Here is a 22946-nt window from a genome sequence, read left to right on the forward strand (position 1 = left end):
AATTTTTGAAATTTTAAAAAATATGTAGTAAAGTAGAAAAATATTAAATATTTTTGTAAATGATTTTATTCTTCAAATTTGTCTTTTGTTTTTATAAAAGTTTTACAATTTACGTACTGTGTACAAATTACAATAGAACTTTGAAATATTTATTTGACATTTGGAAGATAAATATTATTATTAATAATAATAATAGTGATAATGACAATAATAATGATGATGATTATAATAATAAAAAGTACAATTAAAGTAAATATGATTGAAAGATGATTACAAATTTTTCTAAACTTCTATTTTCTCAATAGAAAATATTTAATAAATACTAAATTTATTATTAAAATTTAAAAAATAAATTCAGGATAAATGAAATATTTAAGAAAAACGATTATTTAAAACAAATTGTTTTCTGTAACGCGCGTTACAATTTAGAAGGCACATAATTGAATTTCTTTACACATTGAAATCACATTTAAAGTTCATTTTACATAAAGACTATAAAAAGACAAAATAGAATAATATACATTAGAAATTGATTTTCCTACATTTCTTTACAAAATTTGTTGAATAAGGTGTTCATTAGTACAATTTTTACAATAAATAATTATAAATTTGGATGAATTTTTACATGGACATTAAACTATTTTTCTTTTTCTTTGCCAAAATTAAGGCGTTTTTTCCACGATTTGTAATTTTTATATTTCTAAGATTTTCAATTATATCTTATATCTAAAATTTCTAATTTTCATTTTATAGTTAACGTTCTACAGAAAAACTATATGTAAATAGTATTTAACAAGTTATTTCGTCAAATTGTAAAATTACAAATTTAATTTCAACTAGTCTTTCTTAAAAAACAAAAAAAAACAGAACAAAACAAAGTAGAAAAACGATTATCAATTAATTTAGTCAATTTAGCAGTTTAAATAGTTAATTAAATTTACGATGATATTCCGGACAAGCAGCTCCATAATCTTGAAGACTAAATAACGTACTACTATTTTTGTGCATGTACCTTAAAAAATCGTGGATGTGAACAAAAAGTAATTGAATACTTCTTTCATCTAATGGCGTATAAGATAACATACTGCCAAGTTTTACTGTAAAAGAAAAATTATTGTCTCTTTTTTCTTAAATTGTTAATAGTTAATTAATAAAAAGCTTTTTTTAAATTTTTTACTAACTTACCAAAAAGTCTCAGTAAATGAAAAGATCCATAAATTTGACTTGGAGTGCAATTTGGTTTTTCTGACATTATTTCTCCATATTGTTGACGTTCCCATCTGTATAACAATTGTGTACCCAACATTACATTAAAATATTCCTTTAGCCCTTTTGTGACTTCCAAAACTGCTACTTCTCTGAAAGCAAAAATAATTTTCATATTAAAATTTCAATGCATTGAAAACATTATTGTTGTAAAAAAAATATATGGACAATAGTTAAATTTTTTTGTACTTATTGGGAGTATTTGTTTTGCTAGAAGTTTTAAATTTAACATAATCATCGAGAATTTGATCCACAGTGTGTCTTGCTGGTAAAATTGCTAATTTTCTTTGTCTACTAATTGCATCCCAATCATCAACTAACCAAGGTTTCAATTCATCGGGCAATTTCACTTTAATTTCCACTTTAGATAAAAATTGTTCTTCCGTTTCAATTGAAGGATCTAAACGACTAGAAAATGAAAAATTTGATTAATTAAATCGATTTGAAGATTCCTGATTTAATTCTCAGTTGTTACATAAAATGAAAAAATACCTTTTCTTTTTTCGTGGAACATCCGATGATGAATCATTAGATGTGGGTGTTACAGATCCACTATTTTTTGCCGATCTACTGTTAATTTTTTCATTTAACAAACTTGGTGTACTTGAATTACTTTCAGCATCTTTATCCTTAACATTCTCACGACTGCGACTTTGAGTTTTAGATGCCACCGTAACCTTTTTACCTTTTTGAGATGTTTGTTGTGAAGCATAAGCTCTTTGTACATCTTTTTGTTTTTGTACATTTGCCTCATTATATTTGAGAACACGACTTTCTGGCACCCACTCGTCCCAACTATTTATTATAAAAATACGAGTGTAAAAAAAAAATACAATTTCAATCGTTCTCTGAATAAGAGAGGTTATGTTTTGCAAAACATTTTAATTCAGAATATTTAATTGAAAAAATATTTATTGTGAAAAGTAATCTAATATTTTATAAAACAAAAACTAAAATAATGTAAAAATAAACATAAACAATTATTAATATTATTCATATTATTATTCTACAGAAAGTATGGACATTTGATATATTTTTCGCTTTACTTTCTATTGTTTGGTAGTAAATAACATTGTTAAAATTTAACTTACTTTTTATTCCAACCTGCATAATGAATAAGATATTTTAATTGTTTTTCTTTGGTTACTGTTGATTTTAAACACTTTGCTTCATAGATCAATGGACCATGGAAGCAAAGAACTCTTTCTCCTGTTAAAAAAAAGTCACGTTAATTACAACTGTTTATTAAAGGGAGAAAAATATTTCATACCTTCATTAAATTTATAATTAGGAGTCATTAATATAAATAATTAAATAACTTGTTTTTTTTAAATGAAAATACTAATTGTTGCGTCTGATTTGTTGACAGCTACAAACACAAATAAATATTTCGCTAATTTAGTTCCTGTTTTTGACACTAGGGCCTATACAATATTGCCAACCAAACTTCTTTTTTTTGTAAAAACCGAAAATTTTGACAACTTTAATTTACAATTAAATCATTTTAATTTCTCTAAACACGAATTATTTTATTTAAAAAATTAACATTGTTATTTAAATCGATAAATTATATTTTATTTTGAATTTACCGCGTTATTTGTAACACACCGGCAAAGTAATGTTGGCAGCAATAGTTCCGTGACACCAATTTCAGAGTATACTGTCTGTCTCTTGTGTTTTTTGTGGTTCTGTTTTGTCGGTCTTGATTTTGACAAGATTTTTTTGTTATTATTGATAGTGCAAAAAAAAAAAATAAATAAATAGCAGAGTTATTAAATCGAACTAATTCTGCAATCGCGAGTGTGAAACAAAATGAGTGAGGAGAAACAACAATCTAATGAAATGGATGTGGATGAAAACAATGGAATTTCGGCTGAAGTTCCTATGGAAATTGCACCTCTTAATATTGAAAAAGATCATACAACATCGACAAGTACTAATACCGCGTGTCGAGTAATGGCATCATCGGGAACTGTGGGATCTGTATCAATAAGTCTCCATCCTTTAGTGATAATGAACGTTAGCGAACATTGGACTAGGTTAAGAGCACAAGAAGGCACTGATCAACTTGGTGAGATTTATCAAATTTTTTCAATGAGATGATTATTAATCAATTAAAATAGTCTTTAATTTATTTTTCTATTTTGATAATTAATTCCCTCCATTGATAATTTTTTTCAATTCTGTAAAAATAGCTTTTTCTAATTGCATTCCGGAATAATGAATTTTTCGATACTGTGTTACTACAGTTTTGCTTCTTTGACTTTTGATCATTTGTTTTTGTTAAATGATAGTGATGATTAGTTTATAGTTTCTTTTTATTCTTTTGTTAATTTCTGTCACTTGGAAATCAATTGTTTATGAATCTTTCGATAATGAGTTTATTAGAAAATTAGTTTTCAAAATTTGACAATATCGAAATACTCTCTCGAAAACTGAAGATTTTTAGGAAAATTAAATATATTACAGGGATCTTCACCTTCTTTCGCCTATTTATTTAAAAAAAAAAACAGAATACTGTCATCCCTGATAGAATGAACATTTTTGTAGAATAAAATTTTCTCTAGTTTTGTAATTTTTCTAATCAAATTACAGTGTATGGAGCGTTGATTGGAAAGCAAAAGGGACGTAATATTGAAATAATGAATTCATTTGAATTATTATTCAATTGTATAGGCGACGATGTGATTATTGATCGAGATTATTATAATACAAAAGAGGAACAATTTAAGCAGGTTTTCAGTGAAATGGACTTTCTTGGATGGTATACAACAGGTGACATGCCAAACGATAGAGATATTAGAGTACATAAACAAATATGTGAAATTAATGAGAGTCCAGTGCTTCTAAAATTAGATCCAAGACCAAAAAATGCAGATGTGAGTAAAATTTTATCAAACATTTGCCAAGTTCTTGTTTACAATTTATTGATGTATGTATTTATATATTACGTTTTTTTTACTACTAGTAGGTATTTTTTTATTTTTCTTTTTTCATTATTATTTTATTATTGGATAATTATTATTAGGTATTTTTATCAAAATTATTTAAATTTATCGAAAATTTAAATGTTTTTTAATTGAAAAAATATTTCCTCTTAGCAATTACCAGTTTCGATTTATGAGTCGGTAATTGATTTAGTCAATGGACAAGCAACAATGTTGTTTGTACCATTAAATTACACATTGGCAACGGAGGAAGCTGAGAGGATAGGAGTTGATCATGTAGCAAGAATGTGTAGTAACGATCAAGGAGAGAGTTCCTTAGGTAAAAAAAAACAACCTCGTGGGAGAGAATTTTTTGCAATTGTTTAAAAAATAGTTGGTAATTAATTTAATTTCTTTTTTTCCTTCATTAGTTGCTGAACATTTAATTGCTCAACACAGTGCCATTAAAATGTTGCACTCGAGAGTGAAACTTGTTTTGAGGTATGTTCAAGCAGTTGAGAGTGGTGAATTGAAAGGGAATCATGAAGTATTGAGAGCTGCTTGCTCATTGAGTCATCGTTTGCCAGTGTTGAATAGTTCCAAATTCAAAGCCGATTTCTATAATGTAGGTTTAATTAAATTAAATTGTAATATTTATAATATTTCGAAAAATTTTCTCTTTTTCTAATTGAGAATTTCAATTTTTCAGCAATGCAATGATTTTGGTTTAATGACGTATCTTGGAATAATAACCAAAGGATGCAATGATTCGAAACAATTTGTAAACAAATTTAATTTACTCTATGAGAGTCAAAGATTTGGTCAACGTTTAAGGAGTCTCTTCTTCTCTTGATTGTGTACAACTGTGTTTGCTTTTTATACTAGTTTTGTTTTTCTAAAAATCATCGCGGGGCATTTTTTTTTCTTTTTTTTGACATCACTGGGTTTTTATTATTTTGCGGGCAACTTACTACTTGACATTGAAAAAAGCCTGACGTCATATTTTCAAAGGAAATAAAACTTAGTGTTGTGAGTTGATTCGTTATACTTTATCATTATTTTTAAATATATACTCTTCTGTTTCTAATAAGTTGATTCAAAATATTTTGTACGAGATAAACATTTAGTTTTGTAGTTTGATTTAGAATACTATCGTTTAATATTGATTTTGAATAAAAATATATATATATATTGCATATTGTTAATTTTTTCCAAAAACTGAAGTCTTCTTTTTAGTGAGAGTACTTTTAAAATAGTTTCATGCGGACTAGATTATATTTTATATTGATATAAATTTTGAGTTTCTAAAATAAGAAACGAAGGAAAATTTAAATGGCATAAAAATTTATTCATTTGCCTAAGATACATACTTTACAATTTACATCTTCTTTTTTGACATGAAACCATTTTTATTAAATCGGTAATATCCGGTAGATTCGGATACTTTCACGTGTTTTTTTTTTTTGGTTAAAAATTTCTTTTTATGGAAGACCTTATCAAATATAGGCCACAACGTCAATTTCTTAATTCTACATCAATGTGGAGTGAAGAAATTTTTTTTACTATACATTAAAAATAAATATGAATCATATGCGTGTTTTACTGATTATAAAAGACTGTAAAATTAGTTTTTGAAGATCTTGAAAAACATGTTATATTTAAATTAGTATTTGTAAAAACTGCAAGTATTTTGAATTATGTTTTTTTTTCTTTATTTTGCTATTTATAAAATACTTTAACCCATAACTGATGAAGAGTTAAGATAAAGTGTCTTTCTTCAATATCATAAAAATTGCAAATAGTATTTTCTTATTTTATTGCGGTAAAAATGCTGTCCTTTATAGATTCGTTTATATAAAACAGTAATTTCTAAAAATGGTTTCTAAAAATCTATACGTGACTAATACATATATATATTTTTTTTTTAAATATATATACATATATATATATTTTTTTTGGCTGTCATAAATAACTTACTGAAATATCACTGTACAAAATATAGTATAGTATATACTGTGCATCGGAAATTATTAATTATTTTTCCGTCAGTACATTAAGCCGTTTCGATAAAATTTAAATATCGTCTTTATAATTCTATTTGCAGTGTTTCTTATAACAAAAATTATACATTTATTTTGTGCATGACATTGGCGTTATTATTTTTTGTTAGTGCCAATTTTTTTTATATCTAGATACATAAACGATGCGATTGATTTTAAATATGTTTTAATGTCTATTTGTCACTGTGATATTTAATTGATATGACGTGATTGAAAATTTTCGATAGAAAATGCAAATGAGAAAACATAATTATTTGTCATAATTTAAAATAATTTTTATTATTATTTTAAAAAAATGAATGCAAATAATTTAATGTACCTACTTTTCTTTGAGATTTGATTTTGGAAAAAAGTTATTTGACCTATTTATTACCGCGCATTTTATTTTTAATTAATTTTTTTCAATCACAAGCACGGCCTATTTAAATGCAATAGAAAAGATGTTTTATGTTCTGTTGCTTTCCTTTTTTTTTAATATATTTTGTGCCCAGCTCATCTGGATTATGTTTTGCGTATTTAAAACAATTTTTTATTTGCAATATTTTTGAAAAGTAACTTTATTTTTTTCTTCTTTTTTAAAAACTTTTTAAAATACTTTTTTAATCTCTTTTAATTTTCCTTTAATTTAAATACTTTTTCATATCTTTTTGGTATTTTTCACTTTTTTTTAAATATGTGTGTTTTTGAGTATTATTTTTAAAAATACTTTTCTGTATTTTTGTTGAGTAGAACTCGAGTTCTTGATATAGCTAATTTACCGATTTATAGAAAGTGTTGATTGCAGGACAATTATTTTCTTTTTCAATTTGATTAAATAGACATTTCATGATCCATACATATTGATAAGCTGTCCTCTATCATTGAGGCAAGAACATCAACCATGACGGATATCATTGTATCGGGCTAAGGACTCGGTTTATCCATTCCAATTAAATCTTCAAAAAGACTATTTCTACTTTCCAGTCTTTCTTCAATTGTTTGAATAGCAAATCTCAAAGTGGCTGCTGCCAAATTTCCCACAGTCCAATGCCTATCCATTAACACTCTACTAACTGTGTCCAACTGAAAAAAAATGTGAAATATTTTTTGAAATAATAATATAGATTTTTTGTTTTTTAATCCAAAAATAGTTTGTTATTTAATAAAAAATTCTAAATAGAACACTATTTTTATTGAGAATAAATTATATTAAAATAATATAAAAAAATTAAACTATTTAATAACTCAATTTTGGTATTATTTATTGAAAAGAATTTTGCTGAATTTATTTGTGATTTTAATGAGAAATATATATATACCTTTGATAAACTAGGGTGACAGGAAGTGTAGTATATTAATCTAGGAACACCCGCCAAAGAGGCAGCAAGCCATTGAATAACAAGTTTCAATTGAGGATCACCTTTCAAATGAGATCCACATCCCCAATTACCTGTAGCTACTGGCAATAAACCACCTCCAAGAGGACTATTTTCTCTCGGCATCTGTAAAAAAAAATATTTTCTATATTTTTTTTTCTCTTTATTAATAATATTTCTTATTTTCTTTATATAATATTATTTTATATTGGAATATATTTAAATAGTTATTTCTATTTATTTTACTCTAAATTTGAATGTTTAAATTTAAAATATCATATTAAATTAAAATTAATTTCAAAAAATTTAAATAAAATTCAACAGAAAAAAAACAAATTTTTGTACAAAGGATTTAGAAGATTCGACATTTTTACAATATTGGAATTGGGAAAACCAAATTAAGAAGCATAATAGAATGAGAGACAGGTGATAGCTTAGAAAACATTATTTCAAGAAATTCGCATATAGTTATAAAAAGAATGTTAAACTAAAAAAGTGGATATAATTTTTTTTATGTTTCAACTTGTAAATAAGTTAATTCTTCTTGAAATTGTTACTTGAGTAGCAATTTTTTATTACAATGAAACTTTATTTATTGAGACAATAATCATTCTCAATAATATTCAAGTTCCAGTGCATTTTGGTATATAGCAGATGATCAAAACAATTTTTTTTTTTTGAAGATATAGCATATTAAGCGGTCTTGTATAATTTTTCAGCAAAAGCAGAGTCAGTATGCAATATGATACAGGATATCTACTCAAGAAAAAACATTCCTTCAGAAAAAAGTTATCTTTAATATTCTCGATTAATTAAGGCGGTTCAATACCTATTGACATAATCTGAAACTAAAAATTACCTTTATCACCAAACAGAACAATTAAAATTAATTTTTTTTGCTCAAAATATTTGTTTTTAAAATTGTACAACTGTATCTTTTAAAATATAGTAAAACTAATTTTACATAATTATAAAATTATTTTATTTGATGATAAAAGCAATTTTTTTGAAGTTATATCAAGATGTTGAACCGCCAAAAAAAAATTATGCGTTAGATAAAGATTGTGTTAAGCCGAAATTAAAGTTTAGTCCTGAATTCCGATTTTCTTTATTGCAGCACCTGAAACATTTTTGATGCTGTATCATTTATCAGATTCCGTTTGATTTCTCCCACGAAGCTTGCAAAACATTCTAAAAGATCAGAATTCGTCTCAACATCAATAATGTCCGGTTTTGATGATGGTAAAGAAATTGTTGTTTCTTCATCGATTAAAGTTTGGAATATTTGTGATGTAAATGTTATAGCCAAAATTTTCTCTCTTCTTTTTGTTGAAGAATTTTCCTCTGCTTTTGAATCCTCGCATAGTGCGTCCTCGTAACATGATGCTTCTTCAAAATCTAAATCCTGCGTAACGTTTTTTCGCGAATTCACTTTTGCTTTCTTTCTTTTTTTAAATAACAGTTCATTAACTCAATTTCAAGCAGACTGCTTTTTCAAATTTGTGTAAAAGTTATAAATCGAGAATTTTTCGAAATATTTTAAAATGTTTTACAAATTTTTTTGTATTTTTAAAATTAATTTTTTTGTTTAGGAAAAAAACTGATTTCTGTTAAAAGCTACTTCAGTGTCGTGAATTTTTTTTTTTTATTTCTCGATCCAAACTTTTACACTTTTTTTTTCTTTTAGGTAAAATGATAAAAACAATAGATCAGCTGATTTCTGTCTCTCATTCCATTTTAAGTAAATCATCTACGTAAATGATAATTGAGTTTCTATTTATAAAAATATATTTTTTAATTCAATTCGGATTCAACTTTAAGAAATAGCTCGATCGATCTTTAATGGGAAATTTTTTGTTACTTCTTAAAAAATTATCAGAATTTTTTGAAAATAGTCCGCAAATTATTTTGTCTATGAAAGAATATATAATGCAGAATGAACCAAATAAATTTTTGTTATTATTATTACTATTAGTTGAGTTAGAATTTCGATTTTGAAATGATATGAATTTTTACTTATAACTTACAGATTGTTGACGTCTGTTTTTTTGTCGAGCGAGTTCTAAACTCAAACTTCTCACAGCCAATGCTAGTTTATGTCTTCGATGAGCATCATTGGAATCATTAAGTGGCTGAGGTTCACCTTCTTGAACAGGAACACCAGCAAAAGATTCACTCAATGCTCTCTTGAGAAGTGAACCTGCAAATCTTACTACGGCTTGATCTCTCGCATCCATTTCTGGATTCTCATCATTTTCTCCTGGTTCCTCTAACCATTTTGATAATTGCTCATAGACTTCTTCCAGTTCCGAGCAAAAATCTGTAATGACAATTTTTTCATGCAAATTCCGCTTCTATGTATATAAATTTTTTTTATCAAAAATCCGGAATAAAACAAAAGGTTTATTGTAAATTTTAGAAAAGAATTAATTTTTTCAATTTACCTGAACTGTATTCGGTGCTAAAACTATATCTACTACTAGCGCTACTTTCTTTTTTTTGAAAAATTGCCGGTTGACATTGTCGAAATCTTCCCAACCATTTTTGTTCAGCTTCGAGGGATTCTTTTAAAAATTCCTCATCTACTGTCTCATCACGCAGGACAAACCCTCTCGATCCACCTCTTCTGAGTCTGAAAAAAATGACAAATCCCTCATTTCCCTTCAAAAAAAAAAAAATTAATTTTCATCTTCTCAAATTTTTTTTCATTTTGGAAAAAGTTTGCGAGCTCCAAAAAATGAAACAGATTTTTTTTTAATTTACAAATTAAATCCAAATAAATTTAATTCTAATTTTTAAAAATTGTGATTGTAATACAATATTTTCAAAAATGTAATTAAACTTTAATTTTTTTTCTTTTAAAGGATTTTTGAAAAAAAATTTCCAGTCGCCTACTTGATGTTTTGATCTCCCACGTGGCTGCCGGTGACACTAATTCCAACTGCATAGCTACTTTCGGTGGAAGAATTATTGGAAGATGTGCAAGTGGCCGAGCTTTCTCGTTTTAAAGCTTCTTTAAGTCTTTGAGCAAATGTTCCTTTTCTCTCTGGGGAATCCATGTGAGTGTAGCGTTTTAATAATTTATTTTCATCATCTTCTGCATGACAAAATAAAATTTATTTTTCCCATTTATTTAATAAACAGGAGTAAAAAAATGGTATTCATACCACTGTTTATTCAAATAAATAAAATTATGAAAATATTTACTTTTTCTAAAGGTTAATTTACACAATAATAATACAGTCAATTTTCAAAAAATGTTTAATTTGACATTTCTTTAAATATTAAATATTACAAAATGTTTTAATGAATTTTAATTGCATTTATCTGAGTCGGTCTGAGTGAAATATATTCCATAATAATCAGTTTTGTTTATGGGAATTCCCAAGCAATGTTTACATTGAAGTACAAAGGGTGCCATAAACCGAAGGTCATATACAATGGGCGATTGAAAATCTCAGAGAAATTAAAATCAGTTGCAATTTGTTTATTGACGTGTTTAGACGTGATCAATTAATTTTAAATGTAAATTGAACGAAAAAAATTTTGTTCATTTATTGCGTTCGAAATTTAACTTTTTGTTAATTTAGTAAATTTTTTTGTTTCAGGAGTGTTTAAAATTTTTAAAATTGCGATCGTTTAAACCTTTAAAAAAATTATTTTTTGTTTCTTAATTATTTAAAAATGTTGTTTCGGGAGGGTTTGAAATTCTTAAAGTCGCGATCGTTGAAATCTTTAGAAAAAGTATTGTTTTTTTTTAATTATTTAAAAACGTGGTTTCGGGAGTGTTCGAAATTTTTGTAAAATCGCGTGTGTGTTTCCAGCCAATCTCATTCGCCAAAATATATGATGTACATCAATTGGAGATTAAGGTTAGTGATAATGTTTTTTAAAAATAATAATTACATGCAATTATTTTTCTACAAAAAAATACCATTTTAAGCCCCACGAAATTATCTTTATAATAGTATTAATTACCCTGTGTTTTAATTTAGAATGTTAAAATAGTGTTTTGAAAGTGATTTGTTGTTTGTTATATATAATGGTATATTATTGAATTAGGAATTATACCTGCTTCCTCGTCGATTGTGTCTTTAGCACTGTGAAAACTGTCAGTACTTTGACTGTTACAACTACTGTAGACTGACATTTGACCTATAGATTTTCGTGTCACTGGTAAAATTTCTCCACTCGATCCTAAAACTATAAAACGATTTTTTCTATTTGGACAATTTAGTGTTGCATTTGTTGCGCCAGGATTCGATGCTCCATTCCCTCGTGTTCTAATTTCCTTTGTGCGCTCATCAGTTTCATTGAAAATTGTGTCATTTGCTGTAAAAATTAAATTTTCTTCTTAAAGTAGTTGCACAATTTTTATTGGAAGCAACATATAAATTTCTCATAAAAATCAATGATTAGAATTTGAATTTTAAAGAATTTTATTTTATTCATTATATGTATTTAATAAAATTGTTTAAAAATTTTAACCAATGATTTTAATAGGGTGCCTTTTATAATTATTGGTGTGATGCGAAATTAGGAATTATTCTTACTTTGACTGCCAGTACTATTTACAGTTGGTGGTTTAATTTCAGTTGGTGGTTTTATTTCATGATCAACTTCCGGTGGTGTACTACTAAAACTTTCTCCAATTGGTGATAATCTTCGGGCGCTTAAACCTGTTTCAGAATCGGATTCACTACGCACTGGATCCGTAGGACTACTTGGAATATGTCTTTGTCGAAATCCCAAAAGAGATTTATTCATTTCTCGTAAAATATTGTCTTCTTCAAATTGACTAACTGGAAGATGAGAATAATCTTCCGCATCCATACAGCATACTGTCACCTAATTTTATTTATATAATTAAATTCATTGATTTAATTATTTTTAATTTAAACATTTTGTTTTTGCAAAAAAAACTTATTACTTACGGTACATGGTTGTGAAATAGCTTCAAAAGAAGCTCTATTTTTGGGATCTTTTATTCGTGAAAAATGCCTCACGCCTTCTACTATCAAAACTTCGTTGTCTTCTAAGGCCTCAACTGATAAAATTGCAGAAAGAAGTTCAGGATGTGTGCATAACTAAAAGTTTAATAATTTAATTTTTTTAACAAATAAATTAGTTGCAGGATGAAATAATTTAAAAACAAAAAAAACAAACAATTTTACTATTAAAGATAAATAAACTTGTATTTTGGAATAGAAAATTGGGAAATGAAAAAAATTTTTGGAACTTCCGCATTAGATCTGTTGGAATCTTTATGTGGTATTGAATTTCAAATTGGACGTTTATATTAATTAAAAATAAGAAAGGTATACTTACTTACATATATTGTTTCTTGTGAGAATTGTTCTTCTAAAACTCCTCCACCTAATCTTGAACTTGCAAAACAAACGTGTAAAACTTTTGTTTCTGATTCTATTCGATCCAAACGTCCTTCATGACGAATGGATAATGGGCAAAGTGGGACACTACTCTCTAGCCAGTCTTCAATTGTTAACCATTGCTTGGACGTCATTACCTATTTGACCAAAAATTATTTTAAAATTATTTTCTACATATGTCCGCATTGGAATCACTTTGGGCTTTTTTCATAGTATATAGAGTAAGTGCAAAACCATTTAAACACACTTAGTGATGAAAATTGTATTTTATTATTATATAATTTATTATTTATACATAAATAATTACCTGTCTCGATATAGTGATTTTTCCATCTAATGCATTTTCCATGTCAAGGTAATCGAAATAATTGAATATACATCGTAACTTAGCTTTCTGGGAGTTTCTGAAATATAATGAATTAATTGTCTCGACACTGTTAGAAATATATTTAATAATTTTTTTTTTTCATGAAAGATATTTAATGAACTTACAGATGTAAATTCCGGAAAAAATGTGTAAAATTGAAATCCCTAAGTGTGGGATGAGTTTTTGCTGTTCGTTTTGGATAAGTGGAGAAAAAAGCATTTGCTATTAATGATGATACAAATCCATAATTATAATCTACAGTGTCACCTGAAAAAAATTATAAATTACTGCTAAATAGTCTCTAGAAAAAAATGTTAACTTCAAAATTCACCTTGCTGTTGTAAACTAAAATGCAAACCCAATGGTGGTTTACAAGGTCTTAGAGCTTTTGCTCTTTCAACGATTTTTGGTATTGTTTTCGAAAACACTTGTTTTCGTTCCGCGGGAGTAAGATCTTCCTCTAAAAATCGTCCAAATGCGATAAATAAATCGGAATCGTGATTATCCTCATCAGGGTCGAGACTGATGCTAAAAGATTAATTTTTAATTATTTTTTTAATGATAACAATAATTTGGAAATCCTAAACATTGCGCAGCAGATATTGTGGACAATATAATTTTGAAGTTGGGTTAAATTTGTATTGGAATTTTAATATGAAAATCTTTTTTTGGGTCAAATTGAGAATTTTGGGAAACAAGGCAAATGTCAAAGTATGTTTGGAAACATGCGTCCAGTAGTGATTTATTTTTAATTCAATTATAGCGTGGACAGTGTATATAGAAAGCGAAATAGACACTGCGGCTATATAGTGAGATCAGAGTCTGAATATAACTAGCTACTACTACGGATGTTTGCAGCTGACAAGCATCGAAACAGGAACTATTCTAATTTTCAAAATATTAAAAACAAAAAAAAAGTTTTTCTATACATAAAATTTTATTTATTATTTCTTATCTGAATATGTAGTTATCATTAAAATTTATATAGTTGCGACGATTAAATTATTTAGTATTATATTTTTTTTCTTATATATTTATAATATATAAAATTAGAATTTATGTTTATGAAAACGTGAATGATTGCTTTGAAATAAAAAAATTGGTGCAATTAACACCTACTTGCACATATCGTGTAACCTTAGCATTGTATCTAAGAGATCTTCCGTATTTCTCGCATTCGCTGCCTTGTCCAATTGTTTTATCACTGCTGACCACCATGGCAGGTCACAAGGCAACATTACCAATGCCATGATAATTAAGCTAGATCTAAAAATAAAATTAATGATAATAATTTTATGCAACACTTTTAACGTTATCAGGTATTAGAAATAAAAAAAGACAGTTTATTCTCTGAATAATTATAAAATTATTTATTATCTTCAATGCACAATTGTTTGTTGTTCATCTCTCAGCAAAAATGTTTACATATAAAATAACTTAAATAAGAATGTCACACGTAGAAAATAACAACAAATTTTTGTCAACATTTTACTTACAAATCAATTTATTAAATATGAAATTCGTTAGAAACATTCTTGTTCATGTGATTTCTGTATCACATTCTTTAGAATTAGAACTTTTTTTTTCTTTTATATAATCAGTGATATAGTGAAAACCTCGAAATTTTTCAATATCTATCAAATTAACATCAGCGCCATTATTTATTAGAAATTCAATTTTTTCCCAGGTATTAGAACTGAATAAACAGTTAGTAGACTCAAACCCATATTCCAGAACGGATTTACCATTCTTATCTTTAGCATTAATATCTGCACCGTGCTCTACCAGAAATTTTACTAGCTTCAAGTCATCATGTTTAGCTGCATTGTGTAATACAGATTTGCCATTTTTAGTTTTGACATTAATCTTTGCACCTCGCTCCAGAAGTAATTTAATCATCTCCAAATTACCATTTCTACACGCATAGTGAAAAATTGAAAAACCATTCTTATCTTCAGCAGTAATCTGATCATCACATTGTTTTAGCAAAAATTCAACTATATTCCAGTGATTAAAAATAACTGCAACCTCCAGAACAGATCTGTTATCTTCACCCTTAGCATGAACATTAGCACCTTCATCTATCAAAAATTTAACCAAGTCACAGTTACCAGATTGAGCTGCACTGTGTATTACTGATCTACCACATTGGTCTTTTCCATGAATAATTCCACCTTTCTGTACTAGAAACTTGACCATTTCCAAGATACCATAACTAGCCGCTAAGTGCAAAACTGATTGATCATTTTCGTCTTTAGCATGGACATTGGCACCTTGCTCTACTAAAAATATTACCATATCAAAGTTATAAGATCCAACTGCACTGTGTAAAATTGATCTATCCCTTTTATCTACACTATTAATCCTTGCACCTTCCTTAACCAAAAATTTAACCGTCTCCAAGTTACCCGATGCAGCTGCTTTATGCAAAACTGAAATACAATCTTTGTCTTTAGCATTTATTTTAGCACCTTCCTCAACCAAAAACTTAACCATTTCCAAATTACCGTTTCTAGCTGCAGTGTGCAAAACTGTTGTATCATAGTTATCTTGAGTAGAAACGTTCTCACCTTTCTTTATTAAAAATTTAACCATCTCCAAGTTACCAACTGAAACCGCTCTATGTAAAACTGATCTACCACCTTTGTCTTCACCACGAATATTCGCACCTTGTTCTATCAAAAATTTAACCATCTCCAAGTTACCAGAACCAGCAGCACTGTGTAAAATTGATGAAACATATTTGTCTCTTTCATTAACCTTTGCTTCATGATTTATTAAAAATTCAACAATCTTCAAATTACCACCTTCGACCGCGTACTGCAAAACTGATTTACCGTCCTTATCTTTAATATTAACCACAGCACCTTTCTCGACGAGAAACTCAACTATCTTTAAATTACCATATTTAGAAGCGCAGTGCAATACTGTTGCACCATTTCTATTTTTATCATTAACCTTAGCTTCATGCTCTACCAAACATTTAACTATCATCAAATTACCAAATTGTGCCGCGTAATGCAAAACTGAACTATCATTTATTTCTTTAGCATTAATCTTTACATCTTGTTTCACTAGAAATTCCACTATTTTCAAGTGATCATGTTGTACCGCATAGTGCAAAACTGTCTTACTACTTTTATCTTTAGCATTAATCTTAGCACCATGTTCTAGTAGAAATTCAACAGTCTGCAAGTTACCAGAAACACCTGCACTGTGCAAAAGTGTTGTATCATAATAGTCTTTATAATCAACCATAGTTTCAACATTTACACCTTGTTCTATCAAATATTTTATTGTTTCAATATTACCAAGTTCAAACACAAAGCACCATACTGGTTTGCCATAATTGTCTCTTCTATTAATATCCACATTTTTCTCAATCAAAAATTTAACCATCTCCAATGTACCAGCAAAACATAAAACTGATCTACCATAAATATTTCGAGCATTGACATCTAAATTTTTCTCTAACAACAATTTAACCATCTCTAAATTATCAAATTCTACCGCATATTCTAAAACCGATTTACCATATTTATCTTCAGCATGAATATCTCCACCTTTCTCCATCAGAAATTCAACTATTTTCAAAGATTCAGATTGATTGCAATTAGAATCAGCTGCAGTATGTAAAATTTTTCGACCCAATTCATTTACAGCATTAATATCTGCACCTTTGTTTACTAGAAATTTAACCATTTCTAAATTACCAGATGCAACTGCAATATGCAATATTGATTTTAAATCATCTGTAGCATTAATCTGTGCACCTCGCTCTATCAAAAATTGAACGATTTTCAAATTATCAGATTCGACCGCACTCAAAACTGTTGTAGCATTAATAGTTTGAAAATCATTTAAAATAAAACTAACGATTCTTGTATTATTTTCCTCAACTGCTTTAATTAAAATGGCTTTATCATAATATTCTTCTTCAAATTTGACATTTTCAATTTTCTTTTTGATGAATTTAGAATTTAAAAATTTACGAATATGAATATAATCTGATTCCACTAGAATCTTCTTTGAAAAATATTCCTGCTTCTGTAAGGATAGTTGATTTTCTTTCCACTTTCTTATCCAATGTATAAAAATTAAAGCAGCAAAGTATTCTCTAAAAGATGAATGAATAAAATCAATATTTCTTCCAAAATATCTAATAATTCCGACTGATATAACAATATCTTTAAATTCTTCGAAGAATTCATTTTCTCTTAAATTGAGAATTAAATATTTAGCTAACTTCTTATGATATTTATCAAAAAATTCTGTATTTAGTCTTTGTTGTATTAATCCTGTGACGTTTGTTTTTTGAAAATAGATCCTATACTTTGCATTAATAAAATTTTCATATACTTCCCATAGATTATCTCCCAAGTAACTAAAGTCTGGATTTTTGTCATTGTCATCTTGAAACCATTTTTTAAAATGTTTTGCAGAATCTTGTAACATTAATTGCAGTTGTAATGGAGTTTTAGAGATATTGCCATCTTTAAATACTTTATTTATTTTACTTAAAAATGCCTCAATGTATGATATCATTTTTGTATTTAATTTATTTTTACCAAAAATATTTGTGTACTCTTCATTACTTAATATTAAACTGAGATTATTTTTCAAGTACTTTTCAATGAATACACTTGTTGTTGAATCATCCATTTCTTCAAGCTTGATGGCAAATGTTGATAATGAATCTTCTAGAATTTTTTCACTCTCCAAACGTGTAGTAATCCAAATTTTGGTATCTGTTTTGTCATTTAGAAATTTTAATAAAAAGGAAATTTTACTTCTATCGTGTTCGTTTAAAACTCGATCAAATCCATCAAATAGTATTAATAAAGGCTTTATGAAATTGTTTTTTCGCAAGGCTATATTTAATAAATTTTTTTCTAAATTATTCTCTAGGTAGTCTGATAAAAATTCTATTGTTGTGTCTATATTATTAGTATTAATTTTTTCTACTGCTTGCAAATAATTTTGAAGATTTATTCTAATCATCCAATGTGACTCTTTTGACCCAGAAGTTGTATGTTTATATAATTTAATTAAACTTGTACTTTTCCCCACGCCCGGATTACCAGCAATAATAATTATTTTTTGATCCTTAATTTTTTTGGCTAAATCTTTTTCTCCTATTAAAAATAATGTGTTATTTTTTTTATCTCTATATTTACTTAAATTTCCCAATAAACCATGAGTTTCACGCAAAATAAGCCGATCTTGTTCAAACTCAAATAAATGAAACGTTTCATCGAAATTTTCTTCAACTATTGCTTCAAAAGTTTCCTGAGGATTATCTTGAGATGTTAGAAACTTAATTGTATGATTATTACAATTTTTTTCGAATGTTATTTTATCCATTTCATTAGAAAATTGTAACCAGCTTGTAACTTGTTTTTTGGTTTTATTGATAAAAATAAATTTCTCGGATAGTGTAGAACTTGCTAATAGTTTTTTCACATTTTTTTCAATCACTATTTCTTCGTTAAATCTTTGTCCCTCAAGATAGAATTCAGGATTATAGATTTGTATCAATTTGAATTTAGATTCAATTAGTTTAATCCAATAAATTTTTCGTTCAGAATTCTTTTTACAAATGTTTTTAAAATCCGCATCTTTAAATTTATCATCAGCTACTTGTATTTTTGTATCAATGATAATATCTTCTTGGAATTCTTTTATTTGACTTTTGATATTGTTAATTCTATCAATATCGGTATTGTCATTTAGAGAATTAACTAAAATTTCTTCTTTTCGTGAGCCGTGTATTCCACTAATGATGTAAATATCATTTAATTCTTGTAACGATAATTTATTAATGAATGTTTTCACATTGACTTCTTCAAACAATTCACAAAATGCTCCTTCCAAATCCCTCATTCTTTCTAACTTACTTCCAATCTTTATTTCTTGATCAGTAATTAGTTGAACTATTGTTTCTGCACCAATCATCCGTTTAACATTTTCATCTGAATCATCTATTAATTTGTTTAAACTAATCCTTTCTTCCTGAAATATTATTTCTCTTTCCAAAAGTTTCTTCTGTGATTTTTCTGTTAGATCATTTAATATGAATTTGTCAATTATTGTTTTATTGTAAAACACTTTGTCGTCAAACACTTTGTTGATATTATTAAATTCCTCTGCTTTATTTTCTGGTATTATGAATATAAATTTTTTATCTGATTTTTCTTTTAAAAGTTGATTTAATTTTTGTAATACATCTAATGTTATCTTATCTGAATCGTAAAAAATACATAGTACCTTGCTTGTCGAATTAAAAAATAGTTGATTTATTACGTGTTGTTTTATTGAACACGAAGTAACTTTTAAAAAATTGCTTTCTTTTGTAAGATAATTTTTATTTTTATTTAAGCATTCATATATTTTCAGGATGCTTAATAATGCATTTTCTGTTTTGAGAAGAAAAACTTGTTCATGTGATATGAGAAAATTATCTAGTTCAGTAACATCTTTAAAATTTATCTCATATTTTAAGACACTATTTATTTTTAGCGCAATCAGTAGATCCTTTATATATGCATCTTCATCGCTACTACTGCTTCTGAGTATTTGAATTGCCTCCTCCATTGTAGTTTTTTCCTATAAGGTGACAAATTAAAATTTTTTTAAATTTATTTCAAAACAACAGTCTATAAATATAATGCAGAATATTAAATAATTTCTAAAAATTATTTTATTATTATTTGTTATTAAGTACTGTACTTACCGGCTTAAATATTGAAACCTAATTTTTAGGTTATATATAAGCGATGTATCTTTTACCGATTTGTATGCGTCCCACTGAAAATTTTACGAGAAAGGAGAGTATAAAAAAATTTAAATCTTCCTGTTTTATGTTCCGATATTCAATAGTTTCGTTCCTTACACTTGATATCAAAAACGAACTGTCAATTCACTTGCTCTGTTATTTCTATGAAAGGCAAAGCCCGAACTGTCGCTATATAAAGTAAGTTACAAGAATATTGCGAGAAATGATCCAATATTGTGAGATTAGGTGAAATTTCTCTTATGCCTTCTGTAATCATGCGCATTTGGTTTGTGGTGCGCCTGTTGACCCGCAACCTGTCAACACTCGGGGACTTTTTATATGAGTGTTGTCCTACATTAGACCTATTTTTACAATTGGACTTTCTTTGACCTACATTGAACCTACTTTGGACCTAATCATATCTTGAACCTACATTGAAACTGTATGAAACTACCCTGACCTATATTGACACTACATTGGACCTACTTTTAACTTACATTGCATTTACATTGTAAATTTTGAACCTCCATTAAATTAACTAAAAAGCTACATTTAAGTTATATTTAGCCAACATTGAACCTACTTTGGTCTACATTAAACCTATATTTACTTTACATTGAACCTACTTTGACCCTACCTTGACCTATATTTGGTACAAATGGTTGTTTTTACCACTGTAATTTATACCAATAAATATTTCTAAGTTTAATTTAAATTAGTCAAATAGAATGTTCTTTCAAGTATATAGTGAAGTTTTGGTCAGACATGTCTAAATTAACTTGCTTGTACTACTTAAGTCATACAGTCATAGTCAGATGAAATTATATACCTATTAAACTTTTATCCAAGCTTACTCGGCAATCTTGTTTTAATCTTTTAGCAAGATTGCTGCAAGCTCCATACAATAAATATAAATTTTAATATATATAATATAATATTAAAATTTTTTTTGGACTGTAAATTTCGCAAATTACGCGGCTAACTTGCTGAAAGATTGCGCTATCTCGGACTTAGAAGTTAGCATTAATTTTACTGAATTTATATATGGTTGGTAAATAATGTAAAATTTACGTGCGAATATAATGTGTATAATTTAATTTTTAATTGGAATAATTTTCGCCGCCAATTTTAAAGTTTGAAAATTAAACACTCCACGTGCTTCAAAGTTGAATATATATATAAATGATGAACATGACATAATATTTTACTATAAAATATCGGTATATATATATATGCACATTACACGGATTGTGTGTATACTATATCTATAAAGTATATTACGCAGCCGCGAATAGAGTAAGAGGCATCTTGTATAATAACCTCTTGTTCACCTTTTTGCCACCGGGCCTGGCGCGGGCTCAGCACGAGTATAATTAGTTTCCCGCTATTCCGGAAGACAACCTCAAAAAGAAATTTCGTTCTACCTCCTATATATCTCTCTTTTTTATTTTTATTATTTTTTATAATCATACCCGAATATAAAGTTTATGTAATCTTACCTTTTTTTATGGTAACTTCTCCGCGCCCTTTTTACTACTCTTGACAATGAAATTTCCAAGCCTCACATTTCACAATTATAATAACATTTTTTTTTCGATTCTCAAGTCGAAATTTTCACTTAGTGCCTTTAGGAATAGGTAAAATCGATAAAAAAATGAAATTTATTTCATGATTAGAATCATAATATTCACATGTCATTTTCATGATTATTATATTTAATCCGCCCCATGGTAATCGATCTCTTCAAGTTACGATTCGTGTGTGGAACTTTCTTCCTTTTTGGATGATGACGAGCTGGCAATTAATTGATATTTTTAAAATTGCTTTATATTTTTTCTAATAGAAAATGAAGAAAAATAAACACTGTTAGCACACTGGATTTTTACTTCTGATTTTTGTCGCGAGAAATATAAGGGTGAGTCCTCGCGAAAACATATCTCAAAATCGTTTATGTATATATGTATAGTGAAAATAGGAGCACTATTTTGTTGAGCAAGTGCAAGTGGTGAAGTACACCGTGCAGTACTAGGTTTTTAGTTCTCGTGTGAGCCACCGGTTAACGGAAAGCGCAGTGCAATCTCTATTTATAGAGCGGCGCCGGCGCCCTGCCAACCCTTATTTAGAATCTTGACAATGCGCACCAAGAAAATCACTGACGAATTAAGTGAAGGGTTTTTTCTTCAAAATATTTTTATTTCAATAGTTTCATGTAGATTTGTTTGTTTTTGTTTCTTATTCCACTTTTTTTCATTACAATAAAATCTTTTGTAGTAAATTTCAGTTAAATTTTACTAATTCAGAAGCAAAAATTGAGTTACTAATTCAAATTAGTTAAAATAAAAATAAATAATTCAAATTTAGAGAGTAATATAAACTTTTAAAAATAAATATTTACTAACTGAAAATTATTTTTAAAAATATTGGAAAAATTATTTTTTAAAAAAATTAAAGTAAAAATCAATAGGATAAAGATTTTTGTTTATTAATAATTTAAATTAGAAGAAACTATGGAAACAATATAATTATTGTCGTGTGTGAAATTTAAATTTTAGTGAAAATATTTATTTGAAGAAGATAAAATAGAATACGTGGGACAAAAAATTCATTGTCGATAAAGCAGATAATTTTCTGTCTGGAGATTTTGGCTTGCGAGCTTAAAAAAATCGATATTTTTTTTTTGATAAAGTTTCAAACATATGTTGTTTGCTGGCGCTGATATACTGAATTTATTTTAAGGAATCAAATTACGTAGTTTTTTCAAAAAATATACAGAAAAGATAGGTTTTAAAACTCAAAATACACGCCA

The 22946-nt window shown here is 27.4% G+C and overlaps 4 protein-coding genes and 1 long non-coding RNA gene across 7 annotated transcripts in view; 2 read left to right on the top strand and 3 right to left on the bottom strand.

The window, feature by feature from the left end:
* Window positions 1–10598, top strand: part of LOC127283416 (uncharacterized) — a 57390-nt gene extending 46792 nt beyond the window's left edge. For both annotated transcript variants that reach the window (XR_007843352.1, XR_007843353.1), the window contains exon 4: window positions 10473–10598. This is a non-coding gene — a long non-coding RNA (uncharacterized LOC127283416). The remainder of the gene's footprint in view (window positions 1–10472) is intronic.
* On the bottom strand, window positions 103–2660 carry LOC127283413 (mortality factor 4-like protein 1). Its single transcript, XM_051308267.1, has 6 exons — window positions 2537–2660; window positions 2358–2475; window positions 1759–2061; window positions 1456–1674; window positions 1186–1358; window positions 103–1097 (listed from the first exon to the last, which is right to left on the bottom strand). The coding sequence occupies exons 1-6, from the start codon at window positions 2562–2564 to the stop codon at window positions 928–930; spliced, it is 1011 nt and encodes a 336-aa protein (XP_051164224.1). The 5' UTR covers window positions 2565–2660; the 3' UTR covers window positions 103–927.
* Window positions 2917–5389, top strand: LOC127283411 (COP9 signalosome complex subunit 6). The gene is made up of 5 exons (XM_051308265.1): window positions 2917–3337; window positions 3862–4145; window positions 4368–4533; window positions 4625–4818; window positions 4903–5389. The coding sequence occupies exons 1-5, from the start codon at window positions 3079–3081 to the stop codon at window positions 5044–5046; spliced, it is 1047 nt and encodes a 348-aa protein (XP_051164222.1). The 5' UTR covers window positions 2917–3078; the 3' UTR covers window positions 5047–5389.
* Window positions 5644–22186, bottom strand: LOC127283408 (uncharacterized). 2 transcript variants are annotated; one of them, XM_051308261.1, is made up of 15 exons: window positions 21640–22186; window positions 14485–14631; window positions 13697–13893; window positions 13491–13632; window positions 13306–13402; window positions 12941–13135; window positions 12543–12695; window positions 12162–12456; window positions 11680–11940; window positions 10504–10705; window positions 10053–10240; window positions 9636–9928; window positions 8729–9013; window positions 7552–7734; window positions 5644–7315 (listed from the first exon to the last, which is right to left on the bottom strand). In XM_051308261.1, the coding sequence occupies exons 2-15, from the start codon at window positions 14613–14615 to the stop codon at window positions 7157–7159; spliced, it is 2781 nt and encodes a 926-aa protein (XP_051164218.1). In that variant the 5' UTR covers window positions 14616–14631; window positions 21640–22186; the 3' UTR covers window positions 5644–7156. The 2 variants fall into 2 exon arrangements, with proteins under 2 accessions (XP_051164218.1, XP_051164219.1); XM_051308262.1 differs by lacking the exon at window positions 8729–9013 and having other exon boundaries at window positions 21640–22184.
* On the bottom strand, window positions 14654–20581 carry LOC127283407 (alpha-latrotoxin-Lhe1a-like). Its single transcript, XM_051308259.1, has 2 exons — window positions 20099–20581; window positions 14654–19971 (listed from the first exon to the last, which is right to left on the bottom strand). The coding sequence occupies exon 2, from the start codon at window positions 19957–19959 to the stop codon at window positions 14905–14907; it is 5055 nt and encodes a 1684-aa protein (XP_051164216.1). The 5' UTR covers window positions 19960–19971; window positions 20099–20581; the 3' UTR covers window positions 14654–14904.
* Window positions 22187–22946: the final 760 nt, after the last annotated feature.

This window comes from Leptopilina boulardi, unplaced genomic scaffold, assembly GCF_019393585.1.
Source record: "Leptopilina boulardi isolate dan_hultmark-lab unplaced genomic scaffold, ZJU_Lbou_2.1 LbouV2_31, whole genome shotgun sequence".
Taxonomy (NCBI): Eukaryota; Metazoa; Arthropoda; class Insecta; order Hymenoptera; family Figitidae; genus Leptopilina; species Leptopilina boulardi.